This window comes from Arctopsyche grandis, chromosome 2, assembly GCF_051622035.1.
Source record: "Arctopsyche grandis isolate Sample6627 chromosome 2, ASM5162203v2, whole genome shotgun sequence".
In the NCBI taxonomy this organism is placed as follows: Eukaryota; Metazoa; Arthropoda; class Insecta; order Trichoptera; family Hydropsychidae; genus Arctopsyche; species Arctopsyche grandis.
In genome coordinates, this window is record NC_135356.1 from 1255827 (window position 1) to 1281841 (window position 26015).

General features: G+C 36.1%; 1 protein-coding gene across 1 annotated transcript; it reads right to left on the reverse strand.

The window, feature by feature from the left end:
* Positions 1-3182: 3182 nt before the first annotated feature.
* On the reverse strand, positions 3183-26015 carry LOC143922812 (intraflagellar transport protein 122 homolog). Its single transcript, XM_077446142.1, has 23 exons — positions 25896-26015; positions 25469-25699; positions 25188-25404; positions 23374-23524; positions 21876-22030; positions 21606-21803; positions 20218-20484; positions 19606-19770; positions 18404-18642; positions 18184-18337; positions 17269-17433; positions 16939-17087; positions 16701-16874; positions 15704-15816; positions 15044-15200; positions 14810-14967; positions 6625-6688; positions 6427-6535; positions 5102-5180; positions 3934-3981; positions 3685-3866; positions 3401-3559; positions 3183-3320 (listed from the first exon to the last, which is right to left on the reverse strand). The coding sequence occupies exons 1-23, from the start codon at positions 25955-25957 to the stop codon at positions 3183-3185; spliced, it is 3534 nt and encodes a 1177-aa protein (XP_077302268.1). The 5' UTR covers positions 25958-26015.

The window sequence follows — 26015 nt, forward strand, 5'->3', positions numbered from 1 at the left end:
TATATTATAATATTCAAAATTCAAAACATTTTTCAATAACTAAATATATGCATTTTACATAAATAATTTGAAATATCGACATTGTAATGTGAAATCGACAAGTAATGTGAAATATCGACAGTAAAACAGAATGAAATATTGTATGTTATAAAAATTAATAACATATTTTAATCAGGCTATTTGTTTACTGAAGTTAAAATTATTAACAAATAAATACAGGTCAATATCAATATTCTTAAAACAATTACATATGTATATCTCAGCAGAGGAATACCAATATTATCGGCAAATTAAGCAAATATGTGATTTTGTGTCCCTTTATTGCTATCATTATTATTATGGAACTTTGTAGTTTTCCAAAAAATATAATGTTAAATATACTTATAATTCGGTCAAGAATAAAACTGATTTTTTTAAGAGAATTACAAGAAATAATTAAAGTACTTACCTTTAACGAAATCAGGTATGATGAGAATGATAACAATGTCTAAGGCAAAATACTTTAGGGTTATACGCATCGCATACTTATTCATTACACTGTTCGACATGAAAAATCGTTTAGAGACGAGATATGACTTTTTTTATAGATCTGGTAATAAAAAATGTTGATTGGTTCGAGATTCGGAGATATATCGGAGATCGGTCGTTGTCTCAAAATCTGTCAATTTTCTGTTCAAAATGAATATTGGAATCTATAGTCGGGTATTTTATCTTTCATTTGTAGTACTTTTCAGCTTTCAAATCTCTCTAAGCAGTCGTCCAGTTCAAATCAAAAGTCAAAAGTACGTATTTTCACTTGGGATTTTTTCCCACTGTTATTACTATTTTATATTGAGTATTTTCTATTGAAACATGTTTATTGGAATAGTTTTCTGGCTGCATTATTTTTTTTTTCGTTTAAAATGGTTAATTGGAAATGTGCTGAATTTTAAATCGGTAAAATTACGAGCTATAAACTCGAACTAGTGGATCGCTGTTTTATGTTTATTTGGATTTGAATATTTTTAATGTGACTGAAAAAGATTTTGAATTTTTACGTTAATACTTGAAAATTTATATACCCGGATAACCTACTTAGTAGCACATGCTCGCTTTATTGAACAAACGGGTCACATTGAGGAGAGTGCCACTTATAGAACTCAATAGGTTCAATAGTTTCCTTTTTTTTTATTTTTCAATTTTTTGCCCCCTTGAACTCATCGTTTGATTTTGCAGCTGCTAGTCGCAGCTGCAAATTTTTTTCCGCGCCTCCCTACCTTTTATTTTTTAATATATATAATAATATATACACGTTTTAAATAATAAACCTTTATTTAAAAAAAAATACTGAACACTACAATAGACAGAATAATAAAAAGGTTTTGCTATAACATAAATTTATACGAACACGTATATTTATTATTATATTAAATTACTAATTAAACTACATCTATCACATCAAAATTAAATGCGAATGATGTTGTTGTTTTTTGGCACAAAGTTTATCAAATCTTGGGGGCAATATGGAGAGTGCCACTCGTAACTCCTTTTCGGTAGAAACACTTGCATTGCTTTGCAATACAAAGATTCATACTCTCCACTAAGATTCATCCAAAATTTAATTATGGTTTCATTTTGAAACTTTTGTTTTAGTGAGCTATCGCATGATAATTCTATCAATTTTTCTTTTTCGATAGTTGTCAGTTCGAATTCGCCTTCTTCATTGTAGTTAAATGGATTCTGTATACACAAAAACTTTGAGAAATCAAGGTCTTTGAAATAATTGGAAAAATGCAGCACTAAACCATCCAAGTGGTAAGTAAAAAGATTTTTACTTGTTTCAATATTGGCTGTGGCCCAGAAATCTTTGGAAAGTGAAAACATATCCAAATCATTCTTTTGTAAATTTGATTTCCATAACTTCAACTTTTTAATGAAAGCTTTTACTTTGTCTTTTTGAACAAGTGGATGTATTTGTGATCCCTGCATTGATTTATTTAAACACCTCAATTTTCCAAAAATTTCAACCAAATAGGCAAGTTTAACAATTTAATTATCTAGAGGTTTTCTTCGAGAAAGGTTGCTAATTAAATGTGTATATAAAAATGAAAATAAACATTCATGCATTGAATTTTTACTGTTAAGCTACGATATGAAGTTTTATTTATTTGTAGATATTATGGTATGAAAATTATTTTTTTATTAAAAAGTTTTGGCGCCTCCCCTGGCAATAGTCCGCGCCTCCCGTGGGAGGCGCGCCTCCCAGTTTGGAAACCGCTGGTGTAGATGGATATCACAAAAATTTTAAATAAAACAACTTTATGAAAATAAATTTATAATGTAATTCAACACACAATAATTACATGGAATAATTACAAATTTTCCAAAAATGTGCCACTCAATTTTTTATTATATATTTTAATAAATGTAAATATAATACAAATACCACTTAGTCTATTTTTTTTTCTTTTAAAAATATGGAAAAAAACATAAAAATATGAATGAGATGTTGAAAATCTATTGAAGAAAAAAATTACTGTTAGTGGTGACTTCTTCTTCGATTCAACGGTTTGGAACAGCTCTTCAGCGCTCATATCAGTCCACGACAACTTCTTCCTTCCAATCCATTTTCTACCTTCTATTTTTCCCATGATAATCAAACGGAAAAATTCGTATTTTGAACCCTGTATCATGCGTCCGAGGTACTCCATCTGTCTCCACTTGATGACAGAAACAAGTTTCCTGCCTCTCCGTATCATGCTGAGGACAGCTTCATTTGTGACTTTTTTGGTCCATGGGATCTTCAGCATACGCCTGTTGACCCACATCTCAAAAGCTTCGATACGGCTGATCATTCTGGTCTTCAGAGTCCTCGTTTTGCATCCAGATAGCAGCACTCTTTGCGAATCTCAAACGCGTACGAAGATTGTGATGCTTGTTTATTGTTGATGAACACTGTTCTAGCCATCTCGATGTGGATTCTTAAGTTTTCATCTGGGTCAAGCTCTTAATTTAACCAAGTTCTCAGGTATTTAAATATTTTAACTCTTTCTAACACCTCTAGATACAACGTTTAGATCACCGGTGTCTGTTTGCATTTTGTCAACTACATAGCATAAATTTCGTCTTCTTTATATTTATGTGCAGACCTCTTCGATTGCTTTCTTGATTAACAGTATATCTTTCTTCCATTCCAAAAATTTTCATTCAAGAGAGAATGACGAAGATGAAATAATGGATTTTAACGGTTCAGTGCCATTCCCGTCAATCAGTTCACTACGACAAAATGAGCAGAGTGCTTTAGAAATCAGCTGCGATTCCAAATCATCCACGTAAAATAGCTGAAACAAAAACAAACCGACGTTGTTGTTTTATGGTATACTCGTACATATTTAAGTCCCCATTCAATATTGATATAAACCTTGTAACAATGAGGGCAATACTGTATGTGTAAGTCGGGCATAACGTTGCGAAAAAATAACGTTTCCAATGGTTTTGGACGATTGATGACTATCACAGATAATGGCTGTAATATTTTCAAATCTTCTCGGTTGCACACAACTTTACCATTCTTATCATCCTATAAAAAAACATTGAAAATATGAATTAATTGACCTCACTTATACATATATGTTATAATTATGTACTATATTTACTTTTCATTTGAAATGCTAATCGTTGAGATACTATTAAATATTTACTTACTTCAAACGATTTGTTTGAGAACACGTCTTTGAGATTAGACAAATTCTCTATTCGCAATATCTGAGAATTTTCTTGGTCGTTTGGCCGAGCTTCGAGAGAAGACACATCAGATTCTATCAACTGTAAAGCCTCCTCCACGGTTATGTCGTCCTCTATAGTGAATGCGACCAACGGTAATATTTCTAAAACATTAATAACCACTTCTATACCAAATGAAAAAATGAAAAATTTCACATAACATCAACTAACCGAATGTAAGAAACGAATGGTACAAATTATGTCCGCAGTAGTTGCAAACTGTTGAAAGTGGTGTGAAATGATGTTATGGAGGATGAACGAATGAGACGACTGGCATGTTAATGCACGTGTTTATTATATGACAGCTGAAGACAGAGTGAGTAGTAGCTCTCCGAACCCAGCCGAGTTGGTTCCCACTCGCAGGAAGGCAACCAAACTCGACCATGTCGTATAAGCGAGCCGCCACATCACTCCCCCCCCAGCATCAGCGATACCAAAATTACAAAGAAACAAATTTTACCAAAAGAAAAAAATTATTGTTACACAAAGAGAAAAAATTATTACGTGGGGAGAAAAAAATTGTTGACGTGGGTCATCCGCTGTGTACATAGGTGTACCGCCCTGAATGGTCGGTAGATTCGAGGGCGGTGACGTCGCGAGCAGGACGGTGGCTGGTCCGATGGTCGCGCGATGCGATGCTGCGGCGGCGCCGCTCTTCCGAGGCTGATGTCGGTTGGTGGGGCGGCGGGGGCGGCAGGGGCATCGATGTGGTTGATGATACTCCGAGCTGGACTGTGAGTCGTTGTGGCTCGTGGAGGTGTTGTAGCGCTACCGCCCGTCTCGGCGTGACGACGCTCGTGGGGACGGACGGGGCCTTGATGATGATGATGATGATGATGGTGCTGAGGTGGTGTATGTCTTGTGGTGCTGGATGACCGTTCTATGTGTAGTGGATCGCGCATGACTCCACATCCAGCTGTCAAGATCGTCGTCTCATTCGCTCCCCCATTTTTGTAAGCACCTGTCATCGACGTTGTGGCTGGACGTCGGTAGGTAGGTAGGTAGATAGGTAGCCGTGTCTGCTCGTTTATTGTCACCCGCGGGCCGCGACGCGTGTTGATGGCGATGGGGGCGCGGCGGGTAGCTTCCCCGCCTGGCTCGGCGAGGCAGGGATGAGCGGCATGTTGAAATTGATCGAGGCTGCGTGGCTCGATGTCGGGGGTCACCAGTATGGAGGATGAACGAATGAGACGACTGGCATGTTAATGCACGTGTTTATTATATGACAGCTGAAGACAGAGTGAGTAGTAGCTCTCCGAACCCAGCCGAGTTGGTTCCCACTCGCAGGAAGGCAACCAAATTCGACCATGTCGTATAAGCGAGCCGCCACAATGTGAACATCTGTAGCACAACGGCGTAACCTCGTTACTATCGTTCAATCCAGCTCGTGAGAGCAATGTCAAAACTTCTACATTTTCCTGCAATCAAATAAATATCACAGATGGTTACTGATTTCTGAAAAGGATGGTATCAAGAAATCAATCTACATATGTAGAGAAATTAGCAACAAAAATAATGAATATTTAGAGGAAGAGTATTTTCAAAAGCTAATTTTGTGATCTTTCGGATCTTCACCAGAGCGGAGACCAATCAATCTTTACTAAGTTTAACCCATTGAATTCGAATATGATGATGATTTTTGTTCCTTTCTTCCCGTTTAAAAGATATGAGCGTTTAAAATATGCGCAATTTTTACAGATTTTTGAGTTTTACCGTCTTTAACTCAAAATCATTGTGGGTCACACTAGTAAAGATTGAATAATCTCCGCTTCGTTCATTTTTTTGTTGCTCAATATTATCTAAGATTTTCTTTTAAAACATTTTAGTTCAAAAGAAATACTAGAGCAACATATGTATGTAGAAGAAAAGCAGCTCATGAAGCAGACAACAAATGATTTTTTGAAAATAACACTTGTCTGATATATAATATTTTTTATGTTGGGTTTGCGAAACACTATTAACCCTTTCAATGCTGACCAACGCTGATCAGCGTTTTGCCGACAAGTCCTTGGGCCTGAAGAATGCCAATGTGCTTTGTACATTTTGCATGCATAAAATAAACAAGAATAATACCTGTTAAGCCTTTCCCGGTAGCATTAAAAATCAGTCGTGTAATCCGTGCAATTGCTTTGTCTACGTTTATAAACACTCATTTACACCGGAATTTCTGAATTTATAACCATAGCAGAATTACCCGATGGAAATCCCTAATTGATGAGTATTTCAGATTTTGCCTTGGTCTCTAGTTGCACATGGGAACAATCAGATTGGACCGAATAGGTGATTATTGGAAGAAGCATCACGTATTTAATATACCGGTATTATCCCAATACATGTCACGCAATCGATTTTTATTCATTTTAAAAGCATTCAATTTTAACAACAATTAAGAAGATCGAACTAGTTTTGGAAAAATACATTCACTAATAAACTTCTTTTGTTTATTATATTTTGTTGCAAGATATATTAGAGAGTCTAAACACACCTTTACAAAACTTGAAATCCCCGGCGGTAGTTATCTAGAGTTTGTTTGGATTAACTTCAATTTTATACCTGATTTCTAAATAATTCTAATTGGAAATGTGGGCGAAGTTTGTAGCGTGGCGGGCTTTCAACAGAAATGACTTCAGCATTCAAAGGGTTAAACCGTTTTAATTTATTCACCTGTATCTTAAATGGTACTTTCAAGTTCTGAATTTTGTCCAGCATCTGACGAGCCAGTTTGTTTGCGCCTAGTAATCTGCCTTGTTTTGCTAAACACAAATATACCGAACTGAAAACCGTCAAGGCGCAATATCTTACATGATTTTCAAAAATGAAATAATGCTAAAAATAAACTCTACATAAGATTGAAAAGGATACAATAAAGAAATGCCTTTCGGCGGATGAACATTGTTTTCGACGAGCGAAAGAACAATGGAAAAGACTTCGATAATGGTTTGATGTAGTTTATTGAAATGTAAAATTTGCACGTGGTGGTTCAGCGGAGCGTACGGAACACAAGTTGTCCGTACGCCGTCTGCTCGAACTCTGTCGACCGTCGCGTATTTCCGCTTGGGCCGACACTAATGCCAACTCGTCAATAATGCCAATCGACAATCAGTTAATAAGACTGTTTGCCACACGTCATTACAAAAGTCGGAACATAGTCCCACATAGGAAAACTGTTGAACAATACAGTTATTCTACAGAGTTACAGCATTACTGACGAGTCGTTTACAATAAATCATAGCTCTTAAAATAATTAAATAGAGGGTGAATAATGAAACCTTTGCCTCATCCAGTGTGAGGATAAAATCAATTTATTGGTTCAGTAATATTTCAACTTATAGGTATACCTCTGGTGAATGTTGTTTCTCTTTACATTAAAATTTTTGAAATCTCCTTTGAAGCTGTGAATAAGCATTACAAGATAAGTTTACTTTAAAGAAGAGAGAGTGGACTGTATATGGTTTAAAACTTAAGCATTCCTCATCTTGATGTTAACTTAGACAATACAATGTTGACACTGTTACAGTTGTCAAGACAGATCAGCTATTACCGATCAACTAAACTTGATTAGTGAGTGTAATGCTCCTAAGTTAACTTGATTTCATCAACAAGTAGCACAAACATTGCTAAATTAAAAGTAAATTGGAAAGTCATTCATTCATTCCTACAAGCAGGAAATGAAGGCGAACTATGATTATAGATGTCTCTACGTTACATCGAAATGTTCAGTATTATAATATTTACTTATTCTATGATTCACATAAATACTATAAACAGTAAGAGTTAACTTATGTTTTCATAACAAGAAACATAAGACCTGCGGATGACTCCCGGCAGGTTATAATTAAGTAGACATGAAATAATTTAAGATGCTCCATTAAGTGTGGCTTGGAGACTAACATTAACAAATCATGAATCTAATTTTAACTGTCAAATTTGAACAGTTTATTTTAAACTCGGATATAATCCTTCCGAGTGATGACATGAGACAAGTCTTATATTATAAAGACAAAATGATTAGATTAAATTCGGAGATATATACTGCCGAATGTTAAAATGAAAATAGCTTAAATTATACACACAACACAATTAAAGTGAATTACGGAGTACTACTATTAACATTGACTGATTTAAACTCATGATTACATCTAATAAGTAATATGAGTTGGGGGTAGTGTCTTCGGGTTAAACTAAGCTACCGAAGTTGACGGAATTGAAGCTGCTGTTTCTCCTCCCTCTTGCTGATCTTCCTTCCTGTCAAGTGGTCCTTGTGGTAGAATCGGCAATGGCGCCACTAGATGACTGGACCGACGAAACTCTCCGCTGGCAGTAAAGACGTCGACGACTCGAACTCTGCCATCTGGTCCGGGATACAATTTAGTGACTCGACCCAAGACCCATCGGGTTGGCAGCATGTGTTCCTCCTTTAACAGGACCATTTGACCCACACTCAGATTGTTGCTCGAGTCCTTCTTCCATTTGTGTCGTAACTGCAAAGAATGTAAATATTCCGCCGACCAACGTTTCCAAAATGCTGCTGTGGTCAATTGTATCTGAAGCAGATTGGCATGGACATTAGTGTTATATTTAACCTCCATTGGAAGAGCGAGTAAGGATCTGCCAATTAAGAAATGTCCAGGTGTGAGGGGTAAAAGGTCTAGTGGATCCGAAGACAAGGGACTAAGAGGACGGGAATTCATGCAAGCTTCTATTTGAGTCAATACCGTACAAAATGATTCGAAATTTAAGGTGGTGGCCTTTAACACCTTGTTTAAATGAATCTTCATGGATTTAACCGCTGCTTCCCACAGCCCTCCCATGTGAGGCGCCCTTGGCGGGTTAAACTTCCAACGAATCCCTTCGGAGGCTACATACCGTAGTAGCTTCTCCTCATGAGGACGTTCGTAAATTAATTTTACTAAATTAACGAGTTCACGACTTGCACCGACAAAATTAGTAGCATTGTCGGAATATATCGTATTGGGCCTGCCACGTCTGGCTACGAATCTTCTTAAACAATTTAAGAAATTTGAACTCGTTAAGTCTCCGACAAGTTCCAAGTGAACTGCCTTACTGGAAAAACACACAAAGACACAAACGTAACCCTTAATTATCTTAGAATTCTTATTGCAACCACTCTTCACAGGAAAAGGTCCTGCGAAATCTATCCCCACATGACTGAAAGGAAAATTCGCAGTGGTACGTTCAAGCGGGAGTAATCCCATTAATCTATTGTGTGACAGTGGTTTATTTCTGAAACAAATGACACATGAACGCACCACTCCTTTGACAGTATTATGTCCGGCCAATGGCCAATAGGTCTGCCGCAATAACGACAGTAAGGCTTGAGTACCCAAGTGAATATATTTCAAGTGCGCATCTCGGACAATCATGTGTGTAAGTTTATGCTTATTTGACAAGATAATGGGTGACGTTGATAGAGTTGTTCCCAGAGGAAGTCTACTTCCAACACAAATTAAATTCTCGTGGAATAGAGGGGACAATTTAGCTAATTTACTGCTACTGGGAATTGGATGTCCCTTGCTCAGCAAACGATATTCCAATGGAAATGATTCCATTTGCGATAACCTTATCAAATTATTTAAAGCATCTTTTAATTCTAAAGCGGACGGTTCGTTATTTTCTTTAACGTTTAATTGTTTATTCCTTAGTGGCCGACGAACATATGATAAAACTCGAAGGAGTCTTGGAAGATGAGAATGTTTATCTATCCAATTATTTTCCCTCACAAGGGTAGCGTTAGTGACTACCCTTCTCTCTGGAAGATCTATTGTGATCTCAGGAGGTCTTCGAGGCCATCGTGATTCGTCTAATTTCAACCAACTAGGGCCGTCCCACCATAACGAATTATGATTTAATTCTGATGGTTGAGTCCCTCGAGAAATTAAATCTGCTGGATTGTCTGTAGAGGAGACATGGTACCACTCAATGGGTTGAGATATTGATTGGATTTCGGCCACTCGATTGGCAACGAAGGTGGTCCATTTACATGACTCTCCTCTAATCCAATGCAATGCGACGGTTGAATCCGTCCAATAATATTTTTCATTAATATGAATTGTTAATTGGTCTATTGTTGACTTCATTAACTTTGATAATAACATAGCGGAGCACAGCTCTAAACGCGGAATAGTTACAAAACTGAGCGGAGCGACTCTCGAACGAGAACACACAAGATGACATTTGGAATTTCCCAATTGATCAGTACATTTTACATAAATACAAGCACCATAAGCTTTCTCGGATGCGTCACAAAATCCGTGTGCCTGTATATTAATGACATTATTTAGTATTATCAATCTAGGAATTTTATAAAGTTTCATGACTGTATTGGATAATTGACAATCTTTCCATTTTTTGAAGATTGTCTGAGGAATGAATTCATCCCAACCAATGGTTTGTTGCCAGACAGATTGCATTAATATCTTATAATTAATTAACAATGGAGATAATAGTCCTAATGGGTCGAAGATCTGACTAATTACTGATAAAAAGTTTCTTTTTGTTATATTTTCAGTCTCGACTTCGGTTTGAACCTTAAATACAAAAACGTCTTCCCGCGGTTTCCAAAATAAACCTAAAGTTTTGTGTGATTCGTTAGAGAAGTTAAAATCTGAACAATCGTCAGCTTTAACATCCGTGATTATATCGGAGTTGTTCGATGTCCATTTGCTTAAGGGCATACCGGCTGATAATAATATGGTTTCCAGTTGAACCTTTAATAATTTACCAGCTTCAATAGTATTAGTTCCCGTGAGCAAATCATCAACATAAAAATCACGTTCGATCACTTTACTAGCGATGGGATATTTGTTTCTATTCTCCTCTGCTAACTGATTTAGACATCTAGTAGCTAAAAATGGGGCTGAAGCAGTTCCGAATGTTACTGTATTAAGCTTGTAATGCTTGAATTTACTCTGGGGATCTGTTCGCCAAATGATTCGTTGTACATTTTTATTTTTCTCTGCTATTTGAATCTGTCGGTACATCTGCTTAATATCCGCAGTAATCACGTATTTATGGAGTCGAAAGTTGAGTAGTAAACTTAACAAATCTGATTGGACACTAGGTCCCACCATCAAAATATTATTTAGTGAGATATTAGACGTTGTCTTTGCGGACGCATCAAAAACTACACGATATTTAGTGGTAAGGCTAGACTCCTTAACCACGACGTGATGAGGTAAATAACAATGAACCTCATGTGCCTCCGGAGGTTCACACTCTGACATATGTCCTAAATTTATGTACTCTTCTAAAACTTTATTGTATTCCATTTTTAAATTATTATTGGCTAAAAAACGTCTTTCCAAAGTTTTGTGTCTTTTCTCCGCAATGTGCAATGAACTTCCTAATACTACCGGGGAATTTTTATATGGTAAAGCTACACAAAATCTACCGTTTTTATCTCGTGATGTGTGTGTTTGGAAATGTTCCTCACATCTTTTCTCCTCAAGAGATTGATGTTTTACCATAGGAACCTGGTCGATCATCCAAAAGTTTTGAATGTGACTGTCTAATTGACTTAAGCCTATGTGGCTCTTCCCTGGAGCATTATTTACTTCGGGATATGGACCAACTATTGTCCATCCGAATTCGGTATCCTTTAAGATAGGCATACCTTTTCCTAACTGGATGGTTCCTGCTTTCATAGCATGAACGCAAATCTCGGCGCCGAGCAAGAAATCGATTGGCGTCGGTTTATTCCAAAGGGGATCTGATAACTTGATTCCCGCTGGTATTGAAATTAACTGTTGATCCAGTTTCACAGTTGGAATTTCGCCAGTAATTTCTGGTAATACCAAACACAACACTTTGGTTGAGTAATTAGTGGTTGAAGACCTTATGGTCACCTTGGTGATGTGACGAATGCTACTTTCTTGATTAGCGATACCTACAATTTTTTGAGAGATTTTCTCTAACTTGAAGTTATTCTTCTTAGCGAAAGATGTGGTAACATAGTTGACTTGTGAGCCGGAATCTAATAATGTGCGACCCTTAACGACCGTTCCATTGGACGTTATAATGTCTACTTGTACCGTCGGTAAAATTATCTCCCTTTGAGAGAAATGAGTAGAATGAGCATTAATTGACTTCCTTCCCGTATTATTGGAACTAAATGTATCGTCCTGATGCAACAAAGTGTGATGGTTTTGTTTGCACCTTAAGCAATTATAGTTAGACTTGCAATTTGTTATCTTATGCGATGAATTTAAACATTTAAAACACATGTTATTAGATTTAACGAATTCATTTCTTTCCATACTGGATTTTGCTTTGAATTTATCACATTTGCCTATGAAATGATTATTTCGACAGAATGCGCATGCGTTTACCTTACTTGATGGGTTTTTGTTCGCGACATGAGTTCTCATGATTCTTTGACGACTATGAGGGAATTCCTTCACCGTAGTTACAGATGCAGTAGATTGTAATACATTACATCTATTCTGCAAGAATGTCTCTAAACTTTCATATGGTGGCATTTCTCTGCTAACCAGCGATATTTCCCAGTCTCTTACTATATTAAAAGGTAATTTCCTTAGAACTAAACATGTTACCCATGGATCTAAAATTTCTCTCGCGTAACCCAACGATTCAATGTTTTTAATACACACTGTTACCTGATTCAATAGATTTCTCAATTCGATATGTGATTCTCTTGTGATTAATTTTAAGTCACAAAGTGAATTAATCCTAGTTTTGAGATTAAGTCTTGGTAAATTATATTGCTTGTCTAAAATACTCCAAGCTATTTCGTAATTGTCTGAGCTAATATCTAAACCTGATACAGCTGCCAAAGCGGGACCGATTAAGGATTGATGCAAATATTGCAATTTCGTGACATTCGAATATTCCGTTTTGTTTCCTATTATATTCTTAAAAGCTTGTTGAAACGATTGCCATTCAGATGGATCTCCCTGAAATGTGGGAATGGTTAACGTCGGTAACTTATCTCTAGCAAATTTAATTGTTGCTTGCTCTACCTTTAGTTTACTATCTTGAAAGGATTGGCAATCTAATGCTGCTTTAAGATTTTTAACTGTTATTGTAATTGCATCGTACTCTTCGTCTATTTTGGCCGCTTTCGGTATGTCTGTAAGGTTATCTAAATATTCGTAATGGAGTTTTCGGACATAATCGTATGCTTCTTTAATGGTTTGATACTGTCCTTCATCTAATTCGGAGGATTTATCTATTTTTCCTTTTAGTCTTTGTACCGCGCCTGAATACCTTAATTCTATTGACGTCATTATAACTTCTACTTTATTTTCCTTCGCTAATATTTCTATCGATTGAGTCTGACTTCGAGTCTGATGTATTCTAGAGCTTGACCTGTCTCTAATAGGTTCTACGTCCCTAGTTGGATTTCGACCTTTATGCGACTTGGAAGTCGAAGCTTCTATTTCCTCGTTTTCAGCACTTGACATTTGTTTCAGAAAGTTGCACTATTTCGTCTCATAAATACAGTTGTTCTCTACTATAGCTGTCAATTGAACTATTCGTAGAGATAAGGTAATAATATTCAATGATTAACCGTGAATCTTAATATTCTACTTTAACTATTATCACCAGAATCTATCCAACATATTTTGGAAGAAATTACAACCCTAAATTGGTGGGTGCTTGATTTAAACCACTTTGGGGCTACAAGTCTTGTGATTTATTTTAAATCACCACTGTTTCATCACACATTATGAAACAAAGAGATCTACCGATGTATGAATATGCCGGTATGTACTTGATTTAATCCACTTTGGGGCTACAAGTGTAATTCCACATTTATCGTGGAAGGGGGGGGGGGGGAGGGTGTTTCTACACACATTAAGAAACAAAGATCTACCGATATGAATATACCGGTATGTACTTGGTTTAAGCCACTTTGGGGCTACAAGTATAATTCCACATTTATCGTGGAAGGGGGGGGGGGGAGGGTGTTTCTACACACATTAAGAAACAAAGATCTACCGATATGAATATACCGGTATGTACTTGGTTTAAGCCACTTTGGGGCTACAAGTATAATTCCACATTTATTGTGGAGGGGGGAGGGGGGAGAAAGTTTCTACACACATTAAGAAACAAAGAGATCTGCCGGTATATGAATATACCGGTATGTACTTGGTTTAAGCCACTTTGGGGCTACAAGTATAATTCCACATTTATTGTGGAGGGGGGAGGGGGGAGAAAGTTTCTACACACATTAAGAAACAAAGAGATCTGCCGGTATATGAATATACCGGTATGTACTTGGTTTAAGCCACTTTGGGGCTACAAGTATAATTCCCCACGTGCTTTGCTAATTTTACACTACATCTGATTTTACACTTTTAATACGAATTTCGATGCGACCGATGAAACATTCCTTCGTAGCGCGATATTATTTTATACAATCGCGTTAATTAATTGTTATACTTTAAAACATATTTTTAAAAACTGACCTACCCACATGATTGCCTTTTGAACAGATTGCCTGAGATTGAATACATTCACTTACTTGAATATCCTTTACGATGTTTATGTGATCGTTCCGATAATTTTGGATTACCTCTGTGTCCCATGCGTCTTTGTAGGTTATGTTTTTATTTATATATTTTCTGCGTCAATCACGCGGTCATGTACCTCTGTACATCAATCAATATATTGCTGAAATAGAAGCAAACATGTTATTAGTATTGGAAAGGTATGGATAGTAACAAAGGAACGATACCGATTTCTTAATTGACATCCATTTTTTCTCGACCACGTTTTTTCCTATTGGTTTGTCCTTTTGGTGTTGTGGCCTAGGTTACTGGTGTCCGGTTCGAAGTGACCATCATGGAAAAGACTTCGATAATGGTTTGATGTAGTTTATTGAAATGTAAAATTTGCACGTGGTGGTTCAGCGGAGCGTACGGAACACAAGTTGTCCGTACGCCGTCTGCTCGAACTCTGTCGACCGTCGCGTATTTCCGCTTGGGCCGACACTAATGCCAACTCGTCAATAATGCCAATCGACAATCAGTTAATAAGACTGTTTGCCACACGTCATTACAAAAGTCGGAACAAACAATTTTAGCCGCGTTGAACAACGTTTCCGGTTGGCAAACTGAAAACACTTCGTGTATAGACTGATGCACAATATGAAAAGTAAAGTAAATTGTTGCATATTTTTCATTCTCATTATACGATTCTATCCAATTCTGTTGTTGACTGTAATTGAATAGAAGAAAAATGTTAATTTCAACTGTCGATAACAATAATTTCAAAGCTTTTCGAATTAACCCACTCAATATCGTCCACAGTTTGGGAGATTTCTAAGGATTGTGATGCAAGCAACCAATGCAAGTAAGCAGCGTCGTTGAAACGTTCTTCGGCGATGGCATTTTGTATAAGAACTCCCAAAACTCTAGCGGCTGATTCCGTCTGACCGCCCATGTGGTATGCTGAAAATATCACATCGATAACACAAAATAAGAAACTATTATAGAATAAATACAACTCAAATGAAGAACATTTAGAAATTCTCGATTATGTTCAATATAACCAGCAGAATAGACTAGTGGTTAGCATATAATGCTTTGAACAGAGTGGTCATGGGTTCAAATCCGAGTTTGCCAATTTATCTGATTTTTATTGAAACGGTTCCAATAAATTGGCAACCTTACCAATTTTCTCGTAAAATCTCGAGTTTTAAGCAATCTCGAATTTCACTGAATTGTATAAAATGCTGCAAATTTACAAATTTGACCATAAATGGATGTTAATTGATATGTATTTACATACTTTGTATAGTACTTGTATCAAGTGTACCTACAATGTGTCTGGCCAGGAAGGCGCATTTGGGGTTACCTGCTAGGCCTTCCTGGTATGAATTAATAAAAAATAAATATCAAGGTACAAATTTAAATGTCTAGTAGTACATAAATTCATGTAACCATGTACGAACCTTTATGAGCTTCGATAAAATGATTGTCCCTAGCCATTTGTTGTGCATATGGTATATAAACCTCTTCCTTGTATTCCGGATTCTGTTTGACCAATTGAAACGCTTGTAGGAATCTCGTCGTCGTCATCGTCATCGAAACCTTCGAGAATATTCCGCAACAACAAAATACATCGAGCGGAACACCATCAAGTATTCCAGAAAATACTACGCCTCGACGAAAGCAAATTCCTCTTGTACGCATCAACAACTAAATGCTCGTACGACCACTTCCATCAAGCATTCCAGAAAATACTACGCCTCGACGAAAGCATTCCTCTTGTACGCATCAACAACTAAATGCTCGTACGACCACTTCCATCAAGCATTCCAGAAAATACTACGCCTCGACGAAAGCATTCCTCTCGTACGCATCAACAACTAAATGCTCGTACGCATCAATAACCACTTCCATCAAGCGTTCCAGAAAATTCTACGCCTCGACAAAAGTGCATTCCTTTCTTACGCATCAACAAACCACCACCATCGATCAGGCGATTCAAGAAACACTATAAAAGGAGGTACAACCCAAACAACGCCAGTCGACCCACAGCAGCAAGCGTCGACACAAAGCAGCAGACCAGTCGACATCCAGCTCCTGACCAGCCACCACTTCACTACACGGACTTGGAAGATCAACCAGCCGACCGAGCCAGCAACACACTGCCGTATTCAGAGACTTGCTGAACATAGCCGAATGCCGAGCCAGCGACACTCTACCGTATCCAGAGACTAGCCGGACATAGCCGAATGCCGAGCCAGCGACACTCTACCACATCCAGAGACCTCTGAACGACATACTTTTACCAACAATTAACCATACTTGTGTATACGTGTTACTACCAAATAAATACCACATTCAACATATAGTTGTATTAATACCGAACACAGACGAATCTGTCTACAATACATGGCGGACTGGTGGTGAAGAAGACCTTCACAATAAGACTAGTTCCCATACGCTTGCTCCCAATTTTCCATCTTAACTGCCATCTTGACCATTGCATGCTGATCTCCCAATTTTTGATACAGCTCGGTCGCCGACTCCAAGTGACCGATCGAGATCAAAGCCTGAGCCACCACATATAAATTATCGCTCGCACCCTTATCGAGATTACGACCCGTTTCGACCAACCTAAAACATAAATATGTATTCTCTAAAGGTTCACCGCACACTATTCGTTTAAATAATAACTCACATGTCGTTCTGTGCCATAATATTCGCCGCACTCTTTATGTCTCCGGCTGCCAAAAACATCTCAGCAGCCACACGAGGCTCGTTTATATGCTGAGCCCATTCAGCTCTCTTTTTTATAAGATCCGACACATCTTCCGAATCCATGTATTCCTACAAATATAAAATAGTTCTCTAAAAACAGGGTCTAAAAGGATGTAGAAAAAAGTGAAAAAAATTAATATATGTATGTATATATAAAATAATTGACAAACTCGTCCATCTGTGGATTATTTCTTAATTTTTTTGTTTAATAATTTTAATATACAACTGTACAGATATGAAGAAGACAAACTTGAGCCTTGTGGAACAGTCTAAGATCCGTGTACATTGTGAGGGCTCGGTGTGATTGGCCGTTGGATCGGTATAGCCGTGCAGCGTCGATAAACTTTCCTCGGTATGCATAAACTTCAGCTACCGAGAGAGCTTTGGATGCATTATCGCCTTGATTTAACATTTCCTAGAATAATAATAGTACAAATTAAAACCGAGCTTTTTATTATGCTTTCAATTGTATTCAATTAGGGTTGCCAAGTGTCATGGACAAAAAAAAAGAACATTTAACAAAAAAATGTTTAGTTATAATTGTGCAGGTTATTATTTAAGTGAAATAGTACCAAAAATGCCATTATTTTACAAGGTAATCGTAATATTCCACCAGTACAAGAAAGATTATATCTATAAGGCTAAGAATCATAATGTATATGAAAGAATCATAATTTCACAATAATTTTTAAAACAAATTTACACAAAAGTCCAAATATCTCAAAGGAAATATTATGTTACTTCCACTTTCATAATAACAGGAACATACATACATATGTAGTTAGGAACTTGAAAAGTGCGCTTAAAAATGAATTGTTGAATTTAATCATCTTCATTCTCACTCTCAATTTCATCACCTCTGTTATTATCCATACACTGTATTTATCCATACACTGCTAATTTGGTGCAAAAGTTTCTTAGTTTCTTATAATATAGTACGGACTGTGTGAAATTATTGTCAAAATTGAAAAAGAGGACATTATGGGTGTAATATAAAAAAATATAGAGAACAAAAGAATTGTGTTACAAAAGACAATTCTTAAAAAAAGACCTGTTGGCAACTCTACATATATTCAATGTCTCTTACTTATTTTTGTAATTGACCTGTTAGGCCTAAATAAAATAAAATAACAATAAGTATATGTAAGTATTACAACAATCAAACCTCTAACACATCGACCAATTCGAGAAATAAAACATTCTCGATCCGTTGAAACGCCTTTTTGGCCACGCTCAACGACAATTCTTCCAAAGCCGCAAAACCCAAACTCTCCCAATCGGAATTCGGAACGCCCAGACAGCCAATGTTGTACGCCTCACTAAAAAAATGAACAAATTTTAAAACGCGAACGATTTCGACTGACAACGAAAGACACCGTCCATACTTGAACATGTGATTTTGTATGTACTGATGCATCGCATGAGATAGAGGCACGTTTATCGATTGCATGGCATTGGCCTGCAGACAGAACACGTGGCCTTTCTGAAATCCGACAACTGATCCGATCACCGGCTGCGAAGACTCAGGAAAGGGGACCAGCTTGATCGAAAGCATGCCGCCGCCGGAGAAACACAGCAAATCCTCATACGTCGCATGCCAAGACACCGAGGAAGCATTTTCCGCCTGTTTAACAAACTTTCATTATACAAAACATCACTCACAATTATTGGAAAAAAATTCATACAAATGTGCACAACGCCTCGAACATTAACCTTTCCAAACTTCAAATAATACAAAATAAATCCCTAAAAACAATTTATAATACGCCCATATATACTAACTAAATAATATTCCGTTTGTTACAGACATTAACAACAAACTAACCAGTACAACAAAATGTCTATACCCTTCAGGTATAACACACAGATTACCTAAACACAATCTGCTTTAAGTCATCGACTTTAGAGAGTCTTTAATTAAAATTATGTATTAGATGTATTATGAGCATTTTATTTTTAAATGCTTTTTATTATTACTAAATTGTGTTCACAATACATCTTATATCTATTTTAATATCTACTGATCATTTTCTATTTTACAATTTTAAATTAATTTTGTTAGTAATCATAGTATTATGTTATTAATATGTACAGCGTAATAGGAAAAAAAGAGCTCAAAAACCTATTTACAATCCTCCAATTACATATACATATAGCCAGCAGTATGGTCGGTGGTTGCGTTTATGTTTAGCACCGAGAGGTTACCGGGTTCGATCCCGTGCTAATCTTTAATACTGCTGACTGTCAGACTTCGATATTTGTGACTCCAAGTCGATCGTTTCTTATCAGAGTTTGCCAATTTATCTGATTTCATTGTTGAAACAATTCCTCCATCAAATTGGCAAAAATCGTCGTACCAACTATGTCACAAATATCTGAATTTGATTTATGTACAATATTGTGATTAATTAACTGTTAATTTTGTGTTCTTCAGCCTCTCGAAATACAGCGATTTATGTAATAAAAATGGTGCAATGTTTGTAATTAATTGTCTAGGAAGGCGCATTGGGGTCTACCTGTTATGCCTTCCTCGTATATATGTATGTATCTATGTAAAATAAATAAATAAATATACAATGAGACTTACGGTGAAAAGAAGTTGCTGCGTAGCTATCATATAAACATGACAACAACAGCTTTCGTCCACGATTGCTATCATCGATTTAGAAGAGCTCAAGTCGAAGCACCTGATCGCTGATTCAATAGTCACCAACACTTCCATGGAAGCTTCATCCAGGTCGACTTTCCATATCTATAAATACAAGATAAATAGTTGAAAACTTTAAAATCAATAAAATATTATAATGGACTTCCATTCAATCAACAATTTGATACAATTAAGTCAACCTGTTAAGTATTAAATAACATTCTCAATAAACGTACAAATGTACAGATATTATGTACCAAAGACAAAAAATCATCAAATTCAATTTTTGTATGTTAAAAAACGATCAAGTTGCGATTCGAGTACTGCAAGCATTTTTTGCTATGTGTTACGAATGAAGAATTCGATACAATGTGCTAAATATGGATATAGAAAATGATCTCAATTGCCGTTACGAGTCATTCCGGTTAATTGAAAACTGCCAAGCGATGCATTTCTTCGGTAAAAATAACGCTGACCCACGTTAGTACAAGTTTATACACATTGCTCTGAAAATACATACGTATATAACAAATAGATATGTAAATTGCGGACCTCTCCATTGGCGAGTCCCAACAATAGTGCTTCTTTATTTTGAACCGTAGTAACTTTCACGTATCTTATCGAAGCGGGCACATTCCACGATGCCAGATTCTTGCCTCCGATCATCAACAGCTTGGCGTCTTGGCACAGCAGAAGAGCACTGCTTGTCGCCACCAGCAACGAACATTCGGCTTTCTGGGGTATCTTCTCCTTGACGCGATACAGCATACCGTCAGTATCGCTCTGCTCATATATGACTATACGCTCGGGCAGTTGTACCTGTATGTATAATAATTTTCTTAAATCACAATGACTCAAATCATATCTTTAGAGCACATGTTTTAAATATTAAAATCAATCGAAAGATTGAAATTTGTAGTTGTCACAAAAAAACGTGACGTCATTTAAAAAAAATACCGTTGTATTGTGTATATGTTACAATTGAGGTGTATCTTCCAGTTGTAATATATTTCGACTACATACAATAATAACATCACAGCTGTCAAAACTCAACTGTTATATTACAACTAGGGATCCCAAATCTAAATATTCGAATACTTTTTATACGAACTTATTTTTTTTTTTAATTTCAATCTACAGCACATTTAGTTCTATTTTATGTTCCAGATAATGATTCTCTTAAAATTTTATCTTAATAATATCTTGAACTTCTTAAAACTACTATTCGATATTCGAATATTTGGGATCCCTAATTACAACTGGCGCACATTGTTGAAAGTGTATTTGCGCTTGCAATTGTATTCGTATATGAATGACCTAAAACGCCAGTTGGAATATATTACAACTGAAAATACACTTCCGACTGTAACATATATGTATGTACATTCACTTCAAAGTACAATATGTATATATCATATACATATGTATGTACTTAGATAAAAATGAAAAAAAAAAAACTAATGAGACATGAGCTTGTTTGTTATTAGACAACTTATCCAGTCGTGGTTTTATCGAAGACAATTCCACACATAATGGATCATGAATATTCACACTATTAAGATGTTTTGTCTTAATTAAACTCATGGTTGAGAAATCAGTCTCGCAAAGGTAAAAGAGTTTTCAGTGCACGGTATTAAAGATCTGGGAAGATTTGTGCTTTCAATTTGATTCAAAAGGACGCAAGTGAAGTTGTGGTTTCAAAACACTTTTTTAATTCTTCAATTATTTTATCTTCTAAATTAACCAATATATCACTCCATGGCAAAAATGGATGAGATGATGCAACGTTATCCATAAGCTATTGTTTTAATTTGTTATTTACTTGTTTGCCGACGGACGGTAATGGGCCGCAGACCATAGTTTGAGTAGCACTGCTCTAAGGACACTATACATATTTAAGTCTGATATTGAAGTTGAGGCTTGCTAAAATAGAAACTCACGGCTAAACGATGTTTATAAATAGCTATCTTCTGCACCTTGTCGTGGCACTTGATTTTGACTTTGGTGCCCGACGTCAGGTGGTGAATTATGACGTCGGTTAAATTCTCCCGGTATGCATACTTCTCGTGGTACAAGCCGTGTACTTTATTGAAGACGATTTGATAGCACCATAGTGTGCCGTCCAAGCATCCCAGAGCCTGTCGGATGACAAATTGTTAAGGGCAACCAACTTTTTGAAATAAATCTGTCAAGTTAGTCTGTGGACTCACTATAGTGTTGGTGTTGTCGCAGTGCTCTATGGACCAGACCCATTGTTGGGAATTTTTCAGTACAGGAACGCCTTCAAGGGTGGTGATGATCCAACCTTTTACGCCACACACTAAAATCAACTCGCCCAGTCTATTCAAACACACCGGCATCAAACCTGAAAATCAAATCAATTCACATTAAAATAAATAGTTAATTATAGCCAGCGTTGCTCGGGCAGGTGAAAGTTGGAAAAAAAGTATACAAATTCAGCTTTATATTAAGTATAAAAATACGATCAATAAATAATTCGCCGAGCAAAAGCTGCTTAATTCGCATTATACATACATGTCTGTATTTATTTATTTATTGAAAAAAATCAACAGACAACAAATGTAGAAATGCATAAAAATAAAGAATAAATGTAACAAAATAAAATAACATCTGGGCCCAATTATATTTTTTTACAAATTACATAAAATGGTACATAGAGACAAACAAATGAATAAAACTAAAACATGACTAAATAGAACAGTACATAACTAAACATGAAGTGATGTAATATTGGATAAAGATTACATATGTATATAATAGAAATAGAGAATGAATCAACCAATCAAGACTCTCCTGATGGCAGTCCTGATTTGATGCAAGGAAATACCGAATAGATCAACATCATTCAGCTCCCCGTTAAACATACGATAAACACGCTGTAGATAGGAATATTTTAGGGAATTGGTTCTGAAAGTATCAAGTGAAAAGAGTGTCTAGAATACCTAACTGGGATCCTGAAATCAACCTTACTCCGGACATCGGGACAACCAAGAAAACCATTTAGGAGTATAAAAAGGAACGTAGCATCAGAGAGTCGTCGTCTGATAGAAAGACTGTTAAAAGTATGGGCGTAGATAGGAAAACGGTAGCGTAAGGATTTGATAAATTTTAGTTGAACTTTTTCAATACAATTAAAATGGGATATATAAAAAGGTGAACAAGATAATTGAGCCAAATTCAAGGTGAGACCTTACAAGGGAAAAATAAAGTAAATTAAGTACATGAGGATCATCAATGGGTTTAGTTGAGCGGAGTAGGAATCCAAGAGATTTATATGCTTTATTAGTAATGAAGGAAATATGTTCAAAGTAATCGAGTTTATTATTAAAAATAACACCAAGATCCTTAATAGGATGTATTTAGAATTGAATGGTTTAAATGGTAATGATAAGTGACATTAGATTTTTTTCTGGTAAAATTTTCAAAATAGAACATTTTTCAGGATTTAGAAAACGGTCACTATTTAAACAATATATAGCAAATCTATCCAAATCTTTTTGCAGTTTATAACAATCGTCTATAGTGTAAATAGGTTTATAAATTTTTGTGTCATCAGCATAAAGAAGTATGGAAGAGTTTTTAAAGATGTATGTATGTAAATAGTGTCGCTTCAATTACAAGTAATCATACAAAAATTATTCAAACAGTAATGAAACGAGTGCAATTATAACACATAACGCAAATTACCAATAGGACGATCCTTCATAACTTGCTGACCGGACGCGTTGTAAAACGAAAGCGTCTCCGACCAATCTCCGACCAGAAGAGCACTCTCCGTCCAAAGCACCGACCACACGGGACAACCCTCTCGACTAATTTTCAACCTCTCTTCACAATTCTGAAACACACAAACAAACACTTGTTCATATTTAAATTATCTCGGAAACCATTCAACGATCCTATCACTATCAAACTGCAAAGTCTGATCAAAGCAAACTGTCTGTATTTACATAATTGGTGAGTAGCTGAATAACTTAAATTAGTCAACAAGTTATACATATTATTATTTGCTCGGTAATTCCGTATCGCTTCTATGGATGCAAGTATGTATGTGTATATTTATATTCATATACACATAACTGCTGATATTTATGCTTCTAGATATCTACACGTCTATCACTACGTACTCATCAATTGCCAATTCTATTTACGTTTTACAATTTATCTTATTTTTATTACATTGCTATATTTTATTCTGTGTACTTTCCATGTTCCTTATTTCCATGTGCTTTATTTTCCTACTCTTTTCTTATTTTAAATGTTTGAGCTTTTCTTTTTTTTACCTAAATGTGAAAATTATTAATGGTTTACTTAACATAATTATATTTTTTTTACTATCAATCTATGTAACTTAATAAACTGTAAATTTTCCAAATAAATAAATAAATAAATTATTAGCCACCGATTTAACATAGTAATCTATTTAATTGTCAGAAATATTCTAGCCGAAAATAGCAGTTTATTAGCATAGTGCACTCACTAGCAGAGCTATTGCATACCAGTAGAGAGGTCAAGTCGACGGTTATTAAAAAAACACAGAACGACCATCTCCTATTAGAATTTTCCAATTTTTCTATCTTAATTGTTGTGACGAATGCAATAAGTTGTTATCTTCTTCCTCAGTTTCTCGCAAATTCGAATTATATTCGAATCTTACAAATGCTACCTACATACATACATACATACATAATGTTACAGTTTCGATTCCCACTACAGCCCCGCTGCTGGCCAGACCTTGGTGTGTGACTTGAGGTCCATCGTTTCTTATCAGAGTTTGCCAATTTTTCTGATTTTCATTGAAACGGTTCATGTAAAATTAGCATCTCCTTTCCTATCTCTCTTGCTAATCTCAAGTTATTCAGCGTCTTAAAATTCGACAATTTGATTATAAAATGCTGCAAAAATTTCTCCATAGATGTCACTGTGGATGTTTATATGAATTCGCATTGTATAAAATGCTTATATATTGTATTTAAAGTACAATCGTAGCAAACCATATGTGTCACTTTGGGGTAATTCCTGTCATGGCACATATGTATGTAATAAAATAAGTAAAGCATTCGCTGTGTTTTTACTGAATTTCAAATATTATATAACTACTGGCCACTTATGTACATAACTTATAAAATTAAAGCAATATTACCGTAACCTCAAAGCGAAATTGAGATAAGTTCACAGTTTGGTCAAATTTGATCATTAATGCAGTTTTCTTCCCATTTTCATATTCTTTTTAGGCATTATTGGCAACTTTTCAAAATAGCATCACATTTTTTACAATACAACAGACAAAAAGTTTTAGTTTTAATTACAAATTACATATGAATTCAATTCAAAATCACACGTTAAAATTCCAAACAGCTCAAATTGAAATACATACAGTTAATTGTAGTACAATTGTAAAGAATTATCATTTTTACATTCAGTCCCCTTGATTTATTTCAATCTTTAAAATGGTGCCCTGATTAACCGTATCTTGTAGACATACATGTGTACATATATACCTTATCCCTTATTGAAACAAAGCCGTTAGACAAGCCTACGGCCAACAATTGCCCGTCCAACGACCACGAGCAACATGTGATTCTCCGGGACCCGTTGACACGGTGTTTCTGTACAGCCTTAACTTCATTAGACCAAAACGCAATGTCGGAGACGGCACACGAGGTCAACTGGTGAGTTATTGGATTGTAGGCCAAACACTGCAGCGGTTCGTTGTGTCTGAAAAGATAACATATTATGTCATTTGATTCGCACTACTCAAATCATGTACACAAATACGTACGAATATTTAAGCACTCCTTCAAGTTTCGACGTCCAGATTATGACTATCTTGTCGGCGCCCCCCGATGCAAACTTTCGACCGTCCTTAGCATAAGCTACGCAGTACACAGTGTCCTTGTGGCCTCTCAGCAGCCTGATCAAGGAGCCGTCTTGAGGATCGTATACCATGACCCGCTCACTAGCCGCCACTATCATCTGGGTACCATCGGGACTATAGCACAGACTCTGCACGCTGAAAACAATAAATAAAGGTGCATACTATTTATGTATATGCAATCAATACAAGTATTAAAACTAGGCTGTACTTTCGATCGATATGGAGTATGTTGACATTTTTGACATTTCGTCATACACTCCAAGGCTAGCCTGCCATTTTAAATAATTAGTACAAAGCTTATTAATCAAGATATGAGCATTGTGAGTATTACCAAGAGTATTCAGTCTTTTCCGCCTCGTGAATCTTGTTAATCCACTTGGGAACTGTACGCATTTTTATTATTTTGAGCCTGATGATATTGTACGAAGCGAGCTTGTGTGTTGTCTGAGTT